Source organism: Podarcis muralis, chromosome 3, assembly GCF_964188315.1.
Source record: "Podarcis muralis chromosome 3, rPodMur119.hap1.1, whole genome shotgun sequence".
In the NCBI taxonomy this organism is placed as follows: Eukaryota; Metazoa; Chordata; class Lepidosauria; order Squamata; family Lacertidae; genus Podarcis; species Podarcis muralis.
The window spans coordinates 20711468-20733527 of record NC_135657.1 but is presented as its reverse complement, the minus strand read 5'-3'; the positions used below and the strand labels follow the sequence as shown (position 1 = coordinate 20733527).

The window sequence follows — 22060 nt, the reverse complement described above, 5'->3', positions numbered from 1 at the left end:
TGCACAGCACATTTTCAAATAAAGCAAAGGCTGGAAGTTATAAACACTGACTTCACCGTGGCTACTTTTCGCATCTTTCCAGGACGGGCTGCAATTTGGCCACGTGAAGTCAGAAAGTGCTTTTAGCAGCTGTAGCTAATTAGGCAGCAGAATCAAAGGCAAGTCCAAGAGACTGTGCACAGTCAACCGAGGTGGCGTTGTGGATATAGGCTGTCTAGTGAAAATGATATTGTATTGCCGAGGTCATCACAAATGCACATTATCCCTCTCCCCTCCCCGGGGTTCTTTGTTGTCTGAATTTAGCTCCAGCCAGCTTGTCTTCAGCCAACCGATGATCTCATTCGAGGAAGGAAAGAGGCTCAGCAACGATAACAGCAGGTGATGTCAAGGAGGGTTAAATGTGCTGTCCCTTACGGTCACAATATCTGTCCCAGATGGAAGGAGTGAGCGAGTTTGCCCCGATAAAATTAGCTGTCGCCCAGAAGCTGGATGAAGCTCCAACCACCACTAATGGCAGCCCCACAACCTCACGTCCTCTCCCCAGTGGTGTTTCGCTATGTGTCGCACAATGTCACGGTGCACCAAGTTTTTCCACCACTGCAAGAAGTAGGTGATGAAACAGGCGTGAGGAAATGACATCATGGGATATGTCTAGTGACACTAGGCACTGCAAGGTGAGAAAGAAGAGATGAAGGGCTAGTATTTTCACAATTTGTGCTTCGTGTTCAGGATTCTAATTGATCAGATTGTATGGAGATTGAGAAGGAATTATTAGCACCCTGCAGCTGGCTGGAAGGGCCATGGTGGTATTTGTTTATTTTTATTTCACAAGGTTTATATGCCTCTTGGTTGTAGGGAAAGCTCAACACAATTTGGTAGAGCATCAGCTTTGCATTCAGAAGGATCCAGGTTCAATCTTCAGCATCCACAGGTAGGGCTGGGAGTGCCTCTTGTCTGAAACCCTGGAGAGTTGCTGCCAATCACAGTGTAGACAATACTGAGCCTGTCTGGCTCAGTGTAACACAGCATCTTACTTTAGTTTTCCTCCACTGTGTCCAGGAAACAACAGCACAGTATGCTGGCAATAGAGGAAGCTGACCATCTGGCTCCAATAGTCCCTCTATACCAGGGTTTCCAAACTTGGGTCTCCAGCTGTTGTTGGACTACAATTCCCATCATCCCTAGCTAGCAGGACCAGTAGTCAGGGATGATGGGAATTGTAGTTCAAAAGCAGCTGGAGGCCCAAGTTTGGGAAACCTTGCTCTACACAGAGTGACAGCAATTTTCCAGGATATCAGATAGGAGATGTTTCCAGCTCGACCTGGAAACTTTTTTTGCATGGAAAGGACGAGCTCTTCTGCTGAAGAGCTGCAACCTTCTGCACACTTGCCTGGGAGTAAGCCCCAAACGTGCTTCAGAGTCAACTTGCACAGGATTGAAGTGTTAAAGACAAAGCCAATATTTTATGGCAGAAGCCAATTTTGTTTCCTGCAAAGCCCAAGAAGACGGATTTATTAAGCTAAATGCTGTTTCAAACACCTTTCTTCCAATAGCTCCAATAAGGTAAAGGTAAAGGGACCCCTGACCATTAGGTCCAGTCGTGGCCGACTCTGGGGTTGCAGCACTCATCTCGCTTTATTGGCTGAGGGAGCCGGCGTACAGCTTCCGGGTCATGTGGCCAGCATGACTAAGCCGCTTCTGGTGAACCAGAGCAGCACACGGAAACGCCGTTTACCTTCCCGCCGGAGCGGTACCTATTTATCTACTTGCACTTTGACGTGCTTTCGAACTGTTAGGTTGGCAGGAGCAGGGACCAAGCAACGGGAGCTCACCCCGTTGTGGGGATTCAAATCGCCGACCTTCTGATCGGCAAGTCCTAGGCTCTGTGTCTTAACCCACAGCGCCACCCATGTCCCTTATAGCTCCAATAAACCGATGCCTAAATACTAAAATACCACTGGCAGATCAAAGGGCAACTATTTCTTCCAAATTTATCACCCATTCAGATGGCCTCACCAATCAAAATCCAAAAACTTATCATAAGTTCTTCCTGAACTTCTTTTTACTAATCTTCTATGGTGGAGGGAAGAGGAAGGGTTAAGTCTACAGACTGAAGACATAGTCTAGCTCTGACGGAAACAGTTGTTAATTTTGCATCCATTATGGAATAAACATATCAAATTAAGGATTCTGAGATGAGAAGTTAATCATCTGGGTAATGCTCCAAACACACATTTCTTTGTTGTGTTTATATAAACGTTTTATTGCCTGGTATAAATTACACAGAACTCACCTGTCTTCTTATGAAGCAAATCATGTGTTCTCAGGTGCAGTTTTCCATTAGCTGTGAAAGGGCGAAGGACTAGCAGAACCAGTTCTTTTATTAATCTTCAGCACTGGCAGTATGTTTTTCACACTATCCTGCTAATCATGACTGCAACCCTAATCTAAATAGCGTATCCCAAAAATATATGTAGGGTGGAGAGCGAGACATAATTTATACTGCTTTTCCTGCGGCACAGATTTTGGCAGCCATCCCAGTTCATTTAGAAATTTATTTCCACGAGACAAAGTGCTTAAAACAAGTCTCCCTACTACTTAGAACCCAATTTATTGCACCTTGCTAAAGCCACAGAGGTGTGTGCATGTACTACGTAAAGGAGGAGTTAAGCACTGCCTTTTGATGAACTTGCATGAATGAAAGGCTTATTGATTATTTGGCTGTCTCGTCTGATAAGTAGGCTGTGCCTTGTGAAAGCACCTGCAGGCCTGCCCTCACTTTCTCTAAGAGGCAGCCTTCTCAACGTAGCCATCTGGCGAGACCAGGTTTCAAATTTGGCTATGATGCTCACTGGTGACTTGGTCAGTCGCCATGTCTCAGCCTAACCTACTTCACAGGGCTCTTGTGAGGATGAAATGGGGAGGAGGAGAACCAGCTACACGCCAGGTTGAGCTCCTCGGAAGAAAAATGTGCTATGTAAATGAAACAAACAAATTGCTGAAACAGATGGAGGGAAACACTCAAGCAAAGAATAAAATTGATTTATTTTTTTAATAAAAAGATTTTGAAAAGACATCATTGGAGAAAGTTTCTCGTCTTGATGAAAACATTTCCATGTTGTTTATCAACAAAGTAAATAGAAAAATATTATTATATCCTGCAGCTAAAAATATATACAAAAAAAATCTGCATTTGTTGATTACAAATCCCATTTCAATAGGATGGCACTGCAGTTCCTACAATTATCCCGGATTTAGACAACCTTCCTTTCGCATAACTTCTTTTTTTAAATTTTAAACTAGCAACCACCCACCCCTTGACTTTTAAAGAAACATCTTAGAAACAGATCCAGGAAATATTCTTTTTTGAAGCTGAACAGAAGATAACAATTTAATCCGCAACCAACCAAGCAAGCAGTTGCTTGGAGTGCACATTTATTTTAGGATTCACCTTACTTCCAAGAGGAATCCCAAGTTTAATAGGTTTTGGTTCAAGTCTAGAACAAGTGCTTACTCTGAAGCCACCAATGCAACCTACCCAGGAATAAACCTCTGCCAGAGTTGTACTACTTTATGTGTTTATATCAGGGTGTGGAACCTTTTTGGCTCCATGGAACTAATCTTTTATCAGGATCAGCCGTATGGACCAAATTTGACAGGTGGGCAGGATAACCCCCTGCCAATCACATGATGTCATTGTAGGGTCACATGATACCGTGGGTGAGAGCTAGGATGGCTTCCGACACACCTTTTGTTTATGAGTAGGAAAGTGTGGGCGATGGGGAGGGAGACTTAATAAGCCTTCCTAATAGAATTGCCAAGTGGAAAAGTGGAACCTGCCGACCAGTTTCTGGAGCTCAATACATTCCACACATCTAAGGCAGGCTTCCTCAAACTCAGCCCTCCAGATGTTTTGAGACTATAATTTCCATCATCCCTGACCACTGGTCCTGCTAGCTAAGGATCATGGGAGTTGTAGGCCAAAAACATCTGGAGGGCCGAGTCTGAGGAAGCCTGATCTAAGGCCTGTTCAATTGTTCCAGCACTGTATTTCTGTCCATCTCCGCAAGGAAAGACATGCAAGTACAGGAAAGGTAGATGAAACCATTAGAAATCAAGAATTTCTGCATCTAAACCTGAACTGGCAGTTTTAAATTGCTAGATTTAGTGGTTTTTCCTCTGCTGGAGACACTTAGTGGGCCCCCACAGAATCACGTCTTGGAATTCAAAGGCCCCCAGTGAGTTTGCATCTTGGCCAGGGCTGCGAGGAACCACTGCCCCCCATGGGAGGTTCTCCCCCCACCCATTTGGATTTTTCACAATTTTTTACAGGCTCGTACAAACTGCAGTAGCCACATATATCCTCCCACATAATGAATCAGGGATGGCCCTGCAGATGTCAAACTACAATTCCCATCATCTCTGTCCACTGTCCGTGCCAGCTGAGATGGAGTCTAACCACATTTGGAGGGCCACAGGTTGCTCAACCCTGCCACAAATCACAGCATTGTTTCATACAGTCAGGAGTCTCTGTGCAAATTTCTGGCCAGATTCTGAGCTTCTAGACTCCCCACCGCAGTCTAGGCTGCTGACAGCCTGAATTGGTCCTCGTTTTTCAGCTGCGCTCTGCTCATCGTGATAAGATGGTAGCCCTTGAAAAGTGCCAACAAACTGCTCACAAGACACGTATAAGGTCCAGTGTTATTCTGGATCGTGGAATGTCAATTTCACGTACTCTGACTTCAACTTTTTCTCCCGGGCCCAGGCCAAGACTCCTCCTTTTCTTTTCTTTGGAAAGCTTGTCTTCGGTTATGTTCCGAATGGGAATCAATCCTGCTCTGCCAACGCCGATGTCAACAAAGACTCCAAAGAGAGTAGCGTTCACAACTCTTCCTGTCAGGACAGTTCCAACTTTTAAGTCCTCAAGACAAACGATGCTCCTCTTGAAATCAGGTTTATCAAAATCTGTGACGTAAAGAGGAAACATTTTTTAAAAAGTTATTCAGGTAAGGTACATGATGGGCAATCTGCAGATGGCCATGTGCTTGATGATGATGATGATGATAATCACAATAATTTTATTATTCATATGCCACCCACCTGACTAGGTTGCCCCAGCCACTCTGAGCAGCTTCCGACAGACTCAGCATCTCTGTTAAGGGCAATGTTTCTTAGGCAATTTGTACATGAACTTGGTGGGGTGTTTTGTTTTGTTTTTAAGTTAATAGTCAGCAGGACAGGGTGAGCTGACCGGTACCATGAAATGGAATTAATTCTTTTTGTAACCTTCTGCCCCACCATGCTCCAGACTGGAGTCACCACCACTCATGTCTGTTACTTGCAATGGGAGGCAAGCCACCATACCAAAAGAAGATTTCCTTCCATTGTGAATACTAGGCACCCTGGGGTGGTTTCAGGGGTGAGTTTAGGGCAGTGTGAGCAGTGTGGTTTGAGGCAAAACTACAGTAGATTATTGTTTTGCTAAAATCTGCATTTGCTGCTCAAAGTGGTTCACGTTATATGTTAAACCTAGCATCAAAAAACTATCTGTAACTTGGAAAAAACAGGGGTGCAGTTTGGTCGCCCAGGCATACAACTCTTGTTTGTTCAAGCATGTGTGCGTGTACACACACACTCCTGCTTATAGATGGCTCATAATACAGCTGTATAATCATAATTATAATTTTTATTATATTTCAGTGCTTGTGGTCTACATAAACAGGCAGTTCACCTAAAGCACTCTGGTGACATTATAAACCAATGGAACACACACCTATTCATACCCCCCAAAATTCAGAGCTGGTTGGCTGCCGCCATGGCTGCACAGTCTGTACATCTCCGAAACAGAAGGTTTCTTAGGGTTGCAGTCCTCAACAAACCTCCTAGGGAGTAAGCTTCATTCAACACCTATTAACTTTTTGGTATATATACATGGGGATTTTATTAGCCGCAGTACACATATTAAAGCCCTGGACAAAACAGCAAATCCTGTTGCTTTATAGCATCAAGTCCTTCGGTTTAGGAAACATTATTATAAAGGACAATGGGAATGCACAACAGATATCCAAAAGGGCTCATTCAAGTGTTGGCATAGGTTTAGAATGTGCTAGGATGGAGGGGCTCAGGGCAATAAGAGATAAAGAACTACAGTTGTATTAATAACTTATGGAAGTTAAATCTATGAAATATAAACAAGTTTATTATGAAAGGGTTGCTGAAAAATCTTGAAACAAGAATGCAGAAAAGGGGTGGTACGGGGAAGTCGATTTTGTGTTTGTTTATGTTTTTACTTTGTTTCTTTTTTACGTGTGAAAAACTAATAAAAATTTATTTAAAAAAAAAAAAAAGGATGGCAACACCCAATGTAAAAATACTGGGAAAGCAGTGCTAGAGGTGACACAATCAGAGATGAAACAGCTCCATGTGATTCCAAAAGAAACAGAATATTACCCTCTGACACAAGAGTGATTTCTGTATAATGAATGAATACCTAATGAATATTACTGTTTTATGTATTGTGTAAAAAAAGAATGATGATGATGGGTGTGTTTTTTTTGAAGCCCAGACATTTTAAAGTCAGCCATGTAAAATATAACCCAGACTTTCTTGGTTCTCAAGACGCTATCCAGCCTCATTAGAAAAAACTTTACTCGATTGCCAAGCCAAAAGACTATTGTGGTAGTTAACATATAACTAATTAAAAGCTACAACTGTGTTATATGTTGCAACTTAACAGAGGGGGCAGCAAACAGAGCTTCCCAGAATAATTCACTGCTGGAGATCATAAATAAGCACGGCAGAATCCAGAATAAGGTCTCCCTAGTTCTAAAGTAGTAAGGTTGCCTTTTCCCAACCTAGGGTCCTCTCAGTGTTGGACTATAACTCCCCCTAAAACGCCCTCCCCCCGAAATGAGGGCAGAGAATGCTCAGAGGGCTTGGACTGCTGACTCACTGTTGGAGTAAATCTTGAAAGTTGGGGAGGGAAATGGATGGATCGGAGTATTCTGGACCTGGGCACAGGTGAGTGGGATTCTAAACCGTGCGACATTCTGTTGCAGGTCCCACCTGTACAGCACAATAACACTACGTTTTTAAGGTGTTGCTCTTCAGTGCAAATGGTATTTCAGAATCATATTTGGAGACTTAGGCACACATTAATCTGCACATTCAGATAAGTCACATGGTAAAGGTAAAGGGACCCCTGGCCATTAGGTCCAGTCGTGGCCAACTCTGGGGTTGCGGCGCTCATCTCGCTTTATTGGCCGAGGGAGCCAGCGTACAGCTTCCGGGTCATGTGGCCAGCATGACTAAGCCGCTTCTGGGGAACCAGAGCAGCACACGGAAACGCCGTTTACCTTCCCGCTGGAGCGGTACCTATTTATCTACTTGCACTTTTGATATGCTTTCGAACTGCTAGGTTGGCATGAGAAGGGACCGAGCAACGGGAGCTCACCCTGTCGCAGGGATTCGAACCGCCGACCTTCGGATCAGCAAGCCCTAGGCTCTGTGGTTTAACCCACAGCGCCACCCGCGTTCCAAGTCACATTGTACAAGGGTACAATTTCAGACTGCAGGATTAGGGTGTCATATTTCAAAACCTCCCTTGACATGGGGGCCTAACTCATCTACGATGGGATTCCAACCAAGCCCTTTCCCTTCTGCAAGAAGGGTATTTCTCTTTCTTTTCCAAAACAGTACAATCCCAAGAATTGTACATTGTGCGATTTCATGGCTCCAACTGTATGCTACTTTGAGGAAATGCAGAACTTTGCTTGAGACTCCCTTTGTTCAATTTCACCAAGTCCTTGTTATTTTTAGACCACAATTTTACGCATCTCCCAACACACTGTCACAGTGGGTTTAGCAGGGACATGTTCAAATTTCCCAGCAGAAAAAAACCCCAACTCAAATCCTAAGTCTTGGAATCAAAAGTGATGCTCAAAACATGTATTTATTTTTAAATACAAGGTGGTGGCGTCACCTGAAATCAGTGGGAATGTTTCTAATATTTTTGGAAAGCTTTGTGGAAGAAAGGCGGGGAAGGAGACCCTATATAGTCAAGGGTAGCCGTAGACTGCATGACATTAAAGTTTCCAGCGAAGGAATGAACTTAATTACTCAACTCCCAAACAGTTAAGCTTCTTGCAATATTACACTATGCAGTGCAGGCACTTTCCAGTGTTTTTCTCCCCCCAAAATAAAAATAACAAAACCCCTAAACCCTAAGTAAATAGTGTTTAATGGTTGTAGCGGAGATGGGCTTAGGCAGCAACTCAAGAGCCACTTATATATATTTTACAAACTGCTCTTAAAAAACAACAAAAAGCTATTCCTGGCACGTCCGAGAGCCACTGCATCCCCTACCCCTGATTTGCTCCAAATATATGATCAGCTGTTAAACATTTGCACATGAAAAAGGTTGTAGTTTTCCTCAGTCCATTGCCTAATTAAAACATAGGCTGCAAGACCATATGCTTTATTCCCCATTAGTTTTATTAGTTCTCTTCACTGATGCTGGCAACCCAAAACGTTTTTACTTTCTTATGTTCGGCTAAGCAGATAATTGAGTGTTTTAAAAATATATGGCTTTTACATAATTATGCACAATTGCTTCTGAACTGTGTTATTGGTGCCTAAATATATACCGTGGCAACAGGAGTCCCATTATAAGGGAGTTTGGTGGGCTTGCTATTTTTCTGAGGTGCACGGCGGGGGGGAATGACAGACAGAAATTGGGTACGTGGGGTTTTTTTTATTAAAAAAAGTTTTACCGGTTTCATTGGGTTGGATCCAGACTTCCCGTGAGCAGAGTTTAACTCATGGGACACCCTACCAGAGGCAGGAGGAAGACAATTTTCACTGATTCCTCCTTTCCCCCTCAGCTCTCAACGCTACCTCCCAGGCTGCACCAGAAAGTCCCCAGAGCATTCTGGGGGGGGGGGGACGGGGACAGTGGTCTTTTCATGGATCCAACCCACTGTTTCCCTGTTCTTCAGAGTCCATGCTTCACTCTTTATTTCCTAAACAGATAGCTTTCCATTGTAGGAAAGATCTAAGCCCCTAACCTTCAGGAAACATGCAGCCCAGCCTGCCCCTCAAAACAGAATGTTACATTTGTGCACAGCACAAATCATTTGCTTCTCAGTCTCACATTTTCTGCATTATTCAAGCAGGGAAAAGGGAGAAGATTTACAATCCATCTTCAAAGAAGGTTGGACCACTAGAGCTGGCCCAAGCAGGTTAGGGATCGATAAACACATCCTGTGTGGAAGCAAACCAAAGCACTGTGATTTGTGAGGTCTGTCCTCCTAGGGCTTTCAAGGACCATGATTTAGAGGCAGGATTCAAATTTCTTAATTACAAAACTAACACATGCTACCCAACCCACAGAGTAACACAATGCTTTCTTGCCCCGGACAACTTAAGGGGAGTTGTCCGCTCCATCCACCCATCTAAACACGACATTGGCTTAATAAATAAGAACACAAGCAGACAAAACAGGAAACTGCAGATGCCTTCAAATCTCTTACCTTGTCGGATGTCAAAGCCTTCAGGTTGAGTTAGCCCATCGATTATTATTTGCAGTGTTTGCCCCGTTGTATTCAATTTTTTTGCAATTCCTTCCAGCCCTTCCTTTTTAATTATCACATCCACATTTTGCTGCATGGCTGACTTTCCAATGTCGCTGAGGCTTCCTCCAATGAGCGTTAAAAACCTTATACATAAACATTAAAAATAACAGAAAGCAAAGCAAAAATTCTATAGATTAGAATTTTTTTGAAGTTCATAATGTTTCAAGCCTGGGGTACATAGAAATATATTCACCACCACCCCTCTCAATTTGGATGTCATAGTTGTGGTGCCCCAAAAACTCCACACCCAATGCGACCACATTGGTCATACTCCCCTAGATCCACCTCTGGGTGGACAAGCTGGCCAACTGCCTATCACCCAACATCGCTTTGTCAGGTGATGATCACTGGGACTTCAAAGTACCACATAGGCCTTGCACAGAGCCCTGCCCAGTGTTTTGAAGTGCTACTGATCCAAGGCCGGCCCAAGATGCACCTGACATGAACCACAAAATGGCCGCCAGGAAAGAAGGGGTGAGCGAAGATCTACATCAGGAAAAAGGGGGAAATGAAGAACTTCACTGGGAACAAGGGTGCGAGGAGACCAGCAGTGCCTCCTATTCGCCAAGAGGCTGCTGTAGATGCGGCATGGGGAGGGGGCTGCTGCTGAGGAGACGACAGATCCCACCTCCAAGGAGCGTGCTGTTGCTGTTGCTACCACTAAGGTATCATCATCATAATCATCATCATTGGGTGATACATTCCTTAGAAGCCAGATCTGCTGCCCCTGTGGATCTTACCACCTGAGGCAGTCACCTCACCTTGCGCCTCATGGGTGGGCCGGCCCTGTGCTGATTGGCAGACATGAAGTAACATCCTATCAGCTGACAGGTGGTGACTCCAAGCCTGCTTTTTACAGGACCTGGAATGTCTATTCCTACATACGCTGAGGGGAGGGGAAGCATGGATTTATCATGCTTTGCCATGACAAAACTCCACTCTGCTGTGCTGTAAACTGGAAAAGTGGAGGGAATTTAATTTAAAAACCCCAACCAGTTTTTGCTTAGGTGGGGAGGAGAGAATTGATTGGTTCAGAATGACGCAGGAAATTTCAGTGTACCAGACTTCTCCAAACCTGGTGCCTCTGGAGCAAACCCTATACATCTTATCTTATTTTCTTCATTAGCACTTTGCAAGACTATAAGAATCCCAGATTTTGAGGGTGTATCCCACAGCAGAAGAGGATGGGAAAGTCTCTTGCTTGAACAGAAGTGCAGCACTGGATACAATCCTATATATCTATGCATACATTTTCAACATTAACAGCTTGCAAGACTATAAGAATTCTAGCAATATCTTAACAACTTCATGTTCACCCCAGAATTATAAATGAAAAGCTATCTTCAAAGAAACAATGCTATTTTCTTGCTCCCTCATAGAGCCTTGTTCAGTCAAGGGAAAGCAGTCATTTCCATGTCAACAGTGTCCTTAGTGATTGCAGATGTATTCCCCCCACCCTCTTAAAAGAGAGGCTGTTTAATCTGGTTACATATTTCATAGATCATTTTCACCCAAATAAACGTGCTTGGAGGGCACTTGGAACAGAAATCAATATTAAACAGACAGCTCCATCTCAGCCGTAATGCATATTGACCATCTCTATTTTTAAATGTCATTGCTAAGAACAAAGTGAAATGCTTTTGCGTGTAGAAAAACGTCCTCAAATTTACTGCAAGGTCACGGAAAATGGAGCCGGAATAAATGGGAATTACATGTTAAAAGAAAGGAAGAAAAACAGACTTTGTCACAAGCAACTTCCTCTTCTCCCTAACTCCATTTGGCTTGTGTTGGACTGAACAAAACACACTGGCACACTATATTCAACACTAGATTGTTAATGGACAACTGTCGAAATACTGGATATTTATTCTGATATATGGGAAGCAGGAGGGATGGGTATACTGGAACTTGACAATGTTAGGATGCCTGTGATAGTTTGTATGTTTATCTAATGCTGCTTTGTTGGTTTTGAATATTGATTGATTTATTTTTATGTTTAACACACATATTGAAACGCCACCACCATGAACAACAACTTCCAGTTGGCTATATTTGGAAAGCATGCTATAGGGCCTACGATAAATAACCAACCCTTCTCCAAGTATTGCCTTTTATTTGTGTCTGCAATAACTGAGGAGGTGCTTGCTAACGACAAATTGCAATTAACTGTTTATTGACCACTTGTATCAATACCACATGCACATATTTTAGGAGTATTTATTTTTTTTTAAAAAACACCCTACATTGATTAGTATTTAAAGCTAGCTGTAAATAAACATGCACTAAGCTTTGAACAAAAAAGTAAACATATACACAAAAGTTAACAAAGGAAAAATAAACATATACACATTTCAGTAGATGGAGATAAATGCAGCAAACCCTCTTTCTCTTCCCCTCTTTAAGAAAATGCCAATTGAAATTACGACCAACGTTCAATATGTAAATGCAAATTAACGGAGAGAACGTCTGAAATATATAAGGAACATTCGTATTCCACTTCTTAGCCTATGCCAATGGATGCTATATTCACATTCAGGTTACTTTAACATCCAACAATGATGTTTTACATCAGGGGTGTAATGAACTTTACACCAGGGGTGGCTAAGCTGCAGTCCTAAAGGTGTTGCTGGGTTACAGATCCCAGCTTCCTTAACCATTGGTCATGCTGGCTTGGACTAATAGCAGCTGGAGTCCCACCACATCTGGAGGGCCACAGGTTAGCCACCCCTGTTTTAGACACTTCTAGGACAAGCCTATGGATGTCTATTTAGACGTAAGGCCCATCATCTAAATGGGGCTTATTTCATTTATGTCAAACCTATCCTCCAAGGAGCTCAAGGTAGGAAAAATAGTTCTCCTCATTTTCTCCTCACAAGAACCCTATGAGGTAGGCTATGCTTGAGAGATAGTGACTGGTCTGAGGCCTCCCAATTTACTTCATGGCTATGTGGGAATTTGAACCCTGGGCTGCAGGGTTGCTGTCCAACACTGTACTACAAAACACTGGCTTACTCCAGGTAAGTGGGTATAGGACTGCAGCCTTCCAAGGTTTAACTGGACCTATCAATGTTCACAAGTCAAAATTCATCATATTTTGGACACTCACTGTAACATATATATTGAGATTGGTTTTCATACTTCATTGAGCTGCCCCACGTTCTTAGTGAATTAGTTTGAGTTTAGATCTTAAAATGAAAGGCCAATTCAGGTTACAATATTTTTAATGGCGGGTTTTTCAGAAATGGAATATCCACTGGAATGGATGGAAATGATCATTTCCAGAGAGGTTTCTGAAGTTTAGAGATCTGCCAGCAATGACCATGTTTGATGCAGAAAATAGGCAACACATCTGAATGCAATTACTACCACACAAGCAGCTGAAATGTTAATAAATGCACACGACTAAGCACAATCTAAAATGTTAGTTCAATACACCATTTCTAAAACCTTGTTTTCGAAGAGCTATGCAAAGCACAACATTGTTCTACTGCAGTGAATTGACCACCCAGTAACAGGGAAGATGCAAATTCCTTTAGCTGCATTCAAAGCTGTCCAAGTGGACTCTTGTTCCACCAGGTAAGTCTGAGTATGGGGGCTTTCCCACCTCTTCTTCCCTGCTGCGGTCCCTATGAACAAGAAAAGCCTTCTTTGGGGGCGAGGAGACCCTCACAGAAGGTCTAGGGCATGGCACAAGGAGCTGGAGTGGAATGGAGGATTACCTCAAATATGGCAGATGTAGCTTGAACAAGCAAAACTCTTGCCAGCTGCCACCACACAAGTTTTGGTTGTTCTTCCCTCCAAATGCAGTGCCCTAGCACGAAGTACCCCATGCTTTTCAAGAGGGTCTCTCAGTCCCCAGGAGAGGGTTTCCATGAGTCATAATTATGTTTGCACAAGAAGTTAAGGAGACAGATGGCATATCATCTCAGTGCATCTACGAATTAGAAATTTTGCAGTTACCAATTAGCCTGACAACCAAAACAACACAGAATTAATAAACTGAACATGTACTTTCTCCCTCACCCAGTTAAAAAGAATAACAAATGTAAACTTGTAAACTCATGAGCTAATGATTGCAACATTGAGTGATATCCAGTGGTACCTTGGTTCCCGAACAGCTTGGCTCCCGAACAAATTGGCTCCCGAACGCTGCAAACCTGGAAGTGAGTGTTCCAGTTTGCGAACGTTTTTCGGAAGCCGAATGTCCAATGCGGCTTCCGCTTGAGTGCAGGAAGCTCCTGTAGCCAATCGGAAGCTGCGCCTTGGTTTTAAAATGGTTTTGGGAGTTGAACGGACTCCCGGAACAGATTAAGTTTGAGAACCAAGGTACCACTGTATGCCGAAAGGCTTTGACAATATGAAGCTTTCTTTTTAAAAAAAATTTTTTTTTTAATTTTTATTGTTAAAATAATTCAGAATTAATACACATATGTTACAAATATACAAGCATACAAACATACATTTCATACAATCCTTAAAAGTGTTCAAACATACCTACACTCAATCCCACAAATAATTCCTTTTCCCATCACCATCCACCACCCCTCACCCCACCCTTGTGTTAGACTTCCAATCTACTCAATTACAATTTCTTTCCACTTCCACTACTTTCTTTCACACACCTTTAACCTAATTTCATACTTCTTTTTCTATTACACATTGTTATCCATCTTATTTAGTATTTTGGTATTTGAAATGGAACTTGTTTAGTCTAATAGGAGTTTTGATATTTCGATATGATTTTGCAAGTATCTTTCAAACACCTTCCAGTCCCTATCTATATTCTCTTTTGAGATCCTTCCAATTTCTCCCATTGTTTTGGATATATTGTAGTACTCCAATAATTTGGCAAGCCACTCTATTTTTGTCGGTACAATATTACTTTTCCAATTTTTTGCAATCAGTAGCCTTGCGAATATTGTTGCATATAAATATAAGGTCTTATCTTCTTCCTTTAGGCTTCCTGGTACTATTCCCAATAAAAAAACCTTCTGGTGTTTTCCTAAATGAATATCTGAACATTTTTTTTCATTTCATTATATATTGTTTCCCAAAATTGTTTGATGTTTAAACAATTCCACCATATATGGATCATAGTACCTTTTCCAGTGTTGCATCGCCAGCAGACATCGCTACATTTCTTATTCACTTTTGCTATTCTTTCAGGTGTTAAATACCATCTATCATAAATAGATAGATGAAAATATGAAGCTTTCAATCAACAAGCACGCTTTGCTTATTATTGAGTTGTACCCAATGGTGCTCCTCTGGTGGCAGAAGGCTCTTTGATCCAGCAGAAAGGGGGAAGAAAGTTATTTTTGCATGCACATCCTTCCCCCATGCAGCCCCCATCTCTCCTCTAGCCCCCCAAATCTGCTCAAGAGAGGGTTGGGAGATAATTTGGAACAGCATGCTAGGGGCTGCAAGGGCGAATCAGTGAAAGCAGCCTCCCTCCCTGTTCTGCTGGATCAAAGAATGGTCTGTGAGTACAAGCAGAACGACTGGATACAACCAGTATTTATATTGAACCATACGTAGGTATGGCGCTGCCCCAAGGAGCCCATAATAGAGGAAAATACAAAGGAAATGGAAGGAAAGGAAGGGAGGGAGGGATAAAACGGGTGAAGTATGGCTGTGGCCATACTTCAAACTCAGGATGAAAGGGAAAAACATGCTAAGAGGAAGGCACACTTGGCAAACCCTCACCATGATCAACTCCTGCCCGGAACCCTATGTCCCTACTGTGAAAGGATGTCCAGATCCAGAATTGGCCTCCACAGTCACTTACAGACTCACTTTTAAAACCATGTTTATGGAAGACAATCTTACTCGGCTACGAGTGATCACCAAAGAAGAAGAATATTCCTTAGGATATAGTGGAGAATAGTGGCATGGGAAGAGAAGGAAATACGCCAACCAGATTAACTGGTATTAATGGCACTTGGAGCTGTGCAAGTTACAAAAGGAGATTCCAATATGTGCAGTACTAAATACTACGTATTTTTTTAATAAAAAAAAATAAGCTATGGCACAAGACCCCTAAAATATCAATCTGCATGAAATATAATCCATAAACCAGATGTTGCAATTTTGCCACATAATATACATAATCTGCTTAACATCCTGTCTTAATGAGCATTTTCTCTGGGATTTTCTTTTGGCAAACATTTACATCTAATTAATGAAAACCACCTTACCCAGTAGACTAATGCAATGCAGCGAAGAAGAAAATTATATTACTCTACCAAGATCCCCAAACAGGGAGCTTGGGTCCATTACCTCACTGTAATTTCTAAACGTTCCCCTGGTTTTTCCAGTGCAATTCTTTTGCAATACACACACTCTGAAACTGGATAGTTTGCCCATGCTGTATTAATTGTCATAGGAAGATCTGCCATTGCAGCCTGCTTTTTACATACAGACTTCCTTCACAATTTTAATATAGAATCCTAAGATTCCAGGAAAATATACTGCCTTGAAAGTGCTTATGCAGAAATATTTGCTTAAAAAAAAAAAAGGTTTTTAAGTTCCAGAAAGATTTGTATTACAGACACTTAAAAAACATTAATATGCTTTATTAGAATTCAGAACTATATTAAGTTTCCACAGTGGGAAAGTATTAATACATTTTGATCATCTAAACACAGTCAAATTGACCACAATACGTTTGCTGCATATTTTTCAATACATTTAAGGTAAAAGGATTATATTCTGCCTGTTGAAAATATAACTACTATTTTAGATTCCACTGCAAGCTTTTCGACCCTCTTTTCAAGACAGAAAGTGCCTGCAGATCAAAGGTGGGTAGAACAAGTCACCACTTGGGAGCAATTTTGTTTAAAACCTAAATTTTAATATAAAGATGCTTGAGCTTTAAAGCAGTAAAATCTGATTCAAGGCGGGGACACAGCAGTTTCGAGTATTTGGTGGGCCTTTGATACTTCCAACAGTTCTCAGTCTTTAAAACTGGTATTTTTTGTTATGCAGCACATGTATTACATGCGTATTTTTATAGTGGATTTATAGCTCCCAAAGATTTATCATGGAGAAGGCTGAATCGCATTTTGTACTTGTTAAGAGTCAAAGTTTTTGCACCCCCTTCCTCGTACTGCTTTGTGCCGCACGTTTAAAGGAAAGGCCTGTCGCTCTGCGCTGGAGTGGATCCTCCCCATGTAAAAGGGTGCCAGGTTTCATATCCAGAAAGCGCTAGGAATTGTCTCTTTGTCACCCTGGAGAGCCGATGTTAGTTAAAGTAGAGAAATCTGAACTCGATGGCTCAGTGGTGTGTCTTGGTATAAGGCAGCTTTCTGTATTCTTTTCTTAACATCAAACAATAGCCTCGTGACCTACGCACAAATATTCCACGCGAACCATTGTTGGCTAATGAACATCAGTGAAATTTGGACACCAATGATATACAGTGGACGCTCAGGTTGCGAACGTGATCCGTGAGGAATGCACATTCGCAACCCACAGCGTTCGCAACCCGCAGCGGCGAGTCTGCGCATGTGCAGGTTGCGATTTGGCGCTTTTGCGCATGTGTGACCGCCGAAACCCAGAAGTAACCCGTTCTGGTACTTCCAGGTGTCGGCGGTCCACAACCCAAAAAAACGCAGCCTGAAGCGTCTGTAACCCGAGGTATGGCTGTAATGTCACACAATAACTACAATCTACAGAATTGGATTGCACGCACAGAGGACATTAAATCAAATATATGTCCTCCATTTTAGTGTGTGTGAATGTTTATTTAAATTGACCTCACTTGCTGTTAGTCTCAATTGCCCTCACTGGCATGAAGCCAGATCTCACTGATTGTGTCAACTCACACGATGCATATTAATGAAGTCGAGAAACATGGTCATGCCAGACAATAAGAATTGCCCAGACTTGAGTTAATGCACGTTACATACAAATATAGTTGAGTCAGATCCTATTTTTAAAGTATTTTAAGTATTTGGCAATTATTAAATGGATATAACGTTTTCCTCCGAGATGTCTGCTGCAGTGATCTCACATGAAAATTCTGCATATTGAACTCCTGCTGGAATTACAGTTTAGATACAAATAAACAAAAGGTGTGTGGGGAGAAATTGTTAGAAAAATAGAAGGGGGAACTGCCTACTTCATGTCTGCTGATATGAATGAACACAATACACCGCCAAATGTTTCTTGTGCCAATCCCACTGAAAATAATGGATATTACACAGGAGAAAATGTATTTATCTCCCTCCCTCCTTCAAGAGGACTAATTCTAGTGTTAGCCCCAAGAAGATGACAGTGTAGATCCCATTTTAAACTGGAGCTAGTCAGCTGCACTGGCCTCTAACAAGTGACAGACACATGAACTCTGAAAAACGTTTTGAAGGTCACATACTAAAGGTCACATACTAAAAGTGAGGTCGTCTATGCATCTGCAGGCATCTTAATGAACTGCTGCAAACCAGATATTGATGTTTAAGATGGCAAGTAACACTTTTTGAGAACCTAGCATGAGTGTATGAGAAGAGCAAGCTGGTTCATTCGCAAACGAGGCTACTTGTTTGCATCTGATTAAATGAGACCACATTAAACGATTCCAACATTAAGGGGAAGAAACACACTACAGTTGCCGATACAAATGCAATTTACACTTTAACATTGGTTGCATACAGTGGTGCCTCGCAAGACGAAATTAATTCGTTCCACGAGGCTCTTTGTGTAGTGGTTTTTTCGTCTTGCGAAGCAAGCCCATTGACAGCTTAGCGGACTAGCGCTATTAGCGGTTTAGCGGCTTTTAGCAATCAGTTGTTAAGCGGCTTATCAGTGGATCAGCTGATAAGCGGCTTAGCGGCTTAGGAAAAGGGGGAGGAAAGGGGGGAAAACCCGAAGGAACTCGCAAGACTTTTTCGTCTTGCGAAGCAAGCCCATAGGGAAATTCGTTTTGCGAAGCGCCTCCAAAACGGAAAACCCGCTAGACGAAAGGGTTTGCGAGGCGTTCGTCTTGTGGGGCACCACTGTATAGTGAAAGTTACAAAGACTTGATAGTTGTAAGTGACAATGAAGGCATAGAAGTTGTTCATCTCTGTTGTCTGGGCTTAAATAGGGGCTGAGGACTGGTTAGGTTGCAATCCCAACCACAATTATTCATGAGCAGAATATATGGAAAACAACAAGCCTTAGGGCGAAACTATGCCTGATGTTCAATACATCTTTGCTGTGTGTGTAGCGTGAATAGCATCAGATGGGAGGAGCCCCTGAAAAGAAAAAGGGATCAGAGTGGGCATGGGGGGAGAATTGTTACCCTTTCCTCCATGGCCTAGAACAGCATTGGCTTTTTTTACTGCTGCATCACACTGTTGACTCATGTTAAGCTTGTGGTTCACTAAGACGCCCAGATCCTTTTCACATTTAAGAATGACATTGGCTAGAAATCAATAAGGTTACAGCATCTGCATTTTCAGGCTATCAAACAGTTTTTTTAAAAACAGAAAGAGGTATTCAAGACCACTTCCAAGTACCTTTTAATTAGCACTTTCACAGAATAGGGATTCTCTGTTTATTCAGCGTTCAACCTAATTTGTTTGCCCAGATATTGGCTATTTAATTTGAATGCATCCCAATGCGTCAACGCAAGAGTTTCCCCTCACATTCTGGTGCATATCCCTGTCCCTTTCCTTACTGCAAAAAGACAAGACACTTTGGGGAAAGTTGCGCAAGAGCACCAAATCAACTTGAATTGTGCTGCTCAAATTTGCTGGTGTGTAACTGAATCCCAACCCGAAATAGCAACAGCCTGGAATAGCCCTCGATATGCGGTTGTGTGTGTCTGCGAGAAAGCGGGTGCCTTTTATTGAGCTTCTGAAAGCCTCTTTCCTCAAGGCAGGTTTTCAGTTGAATATGGACTAACTAGGGAGTTTGGAAATGCGTAACTAGAATGTTGAAACGGTAGCTCTGCTAGCGTTAATACCATATGTCTACTGAGCTACACAGAAGTGGAGTTGGTTTCTAGTTAGAAGTGGATTTTGCTCTCTTTGCTTAATCTTAGTGCATTCGCCATTTACACTACTCTGAATCCTTGTAAACCGGAAAGTATGGGAAAGGGGTTTTTTTTTGGGGGGGGGGAGGGGGCGTAATCTATTAACCAGGCATAGGCCGCTTGCCAGACGTCAGAAAATTCCTAGTTGGCTGTTTCCCAGGCTCCTACTGACCCAGGGCACATCAGAAACCCAGCGGGTGTTGGCAATGAGATACTCTTAGGATTATGGTGGATACGTTAGTGGAAAGGCTTTTACCCACCCTTTCTGATATAGTTAAAATGCCATGCCCATAATGATGTGTCAGGAAATAAGGGGAACAAATGGTTTCTTAAGGAAACATGCAGCACAATCGTGAGTATATTTACTCAGAAGTAAACACATTTGCTTAAGGGGGAAACTCCCCATAGGCGCTAAGGAGGGATCCCAATGCAAATAGTAGCTTCAGAAAATATTTTCTCCCAATGCAACTACTAGTTCAGGGGTGGCCAACTCCCAAGAGACTGCGATCTACGCACAGAATTAAAAACTGCCAGTGATCTACCACCTTTTGGGGGGTTCATGTCAAAATTGTTGAGCTTTTTTCAGAAGGGAGGATATCCTCGTTTTGGGGGGAGAAGGAAAGCCCCATTTTTTTGGGGGGGTGCAAAGTTGTTGAGCTGATTTTTGGGTGGAAGAAGGGGAACAGCCTTCCACCCTAAATGAGGATTTATAATAAAAAGTTGTACAAATAAAGTGGAAAAGAACTGGAAATCAAAACAACAACAGCAACACTATCCCCACCTATTTGACTAGGTAGGGGTCCATATCAACACAAAAACATGAGTATTGATTATTTCCTTTTCTTTTGCCTCCAACTGACATTCTAACATTCTGTGTGTTCACTCCATTGTTCTCAACCATAAACTTACCTTATAGACTTGCCTGACTTCTGGTTTCTTTAGACCCCTTTTATTTTGCCTCTCTCTATAGCCTCAGCTACCACTAGCATAGGTTCTTATCAGGCAATTTTGGGCTTCTCATTAAAATGTGTGTTGTTTTTTTAAAAAAAATTCACTTCAGTTTTGCATGGGACTCTTTATCTCAGGGTCATGGGTTTGAATTCCATGTTGGGCAAAAGATGCCTTCATTGAATTGTGTTGGACTAGATGACTCTTGTGGTCCCTTCCAGCACTACAATTCTATGATTCTATGTACCAAAGAAGTACTTCACATATGTGGAAACAGGTGGCCCAGATTCTCTTCGAAATGGATAGGCACTCAGCAATAAGAGTTCGCTGTTACAGGGAATAAGCCACAAAGCCCAAAATATTGCTTGTCAAACTAATGAGTGCTTTGCCAGATTAAAAATAAAAAAGGAGCTTTTTAAGCCTCATGATGTTATAGATTCAGTATGCTGGGCTATGTGATCTTCAGTGAATGACATACCAGCATACTGCCTTAAAATACCTCTCCTAACTCTTTCATTTCCAGCTTAAGAGCAAAGAGCTGCTGCAGGCAACAGAATATCAGGGCGGCCTTCTTACACCCAGCACAAATGGTTCAGCACAAATGAACGTGGCAATATCCAGCGGCATTAACACTCCACTTTATTTCCTCATAATTGCTTATAAAGAGTTCTGTACATACTGCTAGCATCATAAAAGCATAATTTGCAAAGGAAATGTAAACATATGACTGGAAAGAAAAGGGAAGTAATAGAGAACTGCCACTAGGCAGACATTTCATTTGCAAATCCTTGTACATTATTTATTCTGCTTTTATCCTGTTCTTCCTTAGAAGGAGATCTGGGTGGCTTGCACAGTCCCTCGCTGCCCTCTTATATCTTCCCAACAACCAGGCAAGGTAGCTTGTGCTGAGAGCTGGTGACTGGCCCGAGATCACATGGGAAGTCTAGCTGTTTTGCCTGGCTCCACCCACTTTTGCTTTTGGCCCCTTCCACACTTGACGTATGGGCCCCAGAAGGTTGCCCATAAGAGACTGTGGTCCTCAGGCCACAAAAGTTTACCCACTTGTAAGACAAAACACCACTGAGTAAGAAAGGGAAACCAGCAAGGCACCAATTGCAGGGGAAGGAAGGAAGGAAGGAAGGAGAGAGACTTCTGGGTGTAGGAAATATTTCTGTTGCTTTCGTTTTGAGCTCAGTGTTTTGAACTGAGTCCTTCCTCGGTGACAGCTAATTTCAGTCCAAGTCTCTTCATGATGTTGCAAAACTGGGTTCAAATTTATTTTTCTTCCTTTCTTTTCCGCTTTATCCCTGGGATAATAACACCTGATACAGCAATAACATGCTATGGCAGGGTGCCATTTCTGCACAGATATTACAATCTATGCTTGACATGGAAACAACACAAGGAGCACACGTGTGTCACCGTCCAGAAAGGTTAGCAAGTTATCACTGCGCAAAACAACTTA

The 22060-nt window shown here is 42.3% G+C and overlaps 1 protein-coding gene across 2 annotated transcripts in view; it reads right to left on the bottom strand.

Moving 5' to 3' along the window:
* Window positions 1–3026: 3026 nt before the first annotated feature.
* Window positions 3027–22060, bottom strand: part of SRBD1 (S1 RNA binding domain 1) — a 176151-nt gene continuing 157117 nt past the window's right edge. For both annotated transcript variants that reach the window (XM_028724830.2, XM_028724831.2), the window contains 2 exons: window positions 9531–9715; window positions 3027–4965 (listed from right to left, as the gene is read on the bottom strand). In XM_028724830.2, the coding sequence (XP_028580663.2) occupies window positions 4676–4965; window positions 9531–9715 (475 nt within the window). In that variant the 3' untranslated portion in view covers window positions 3027–4675. The remainder of the gene's footprint in view (window positions 4966–9530; window positions 9716–22060) is intronic.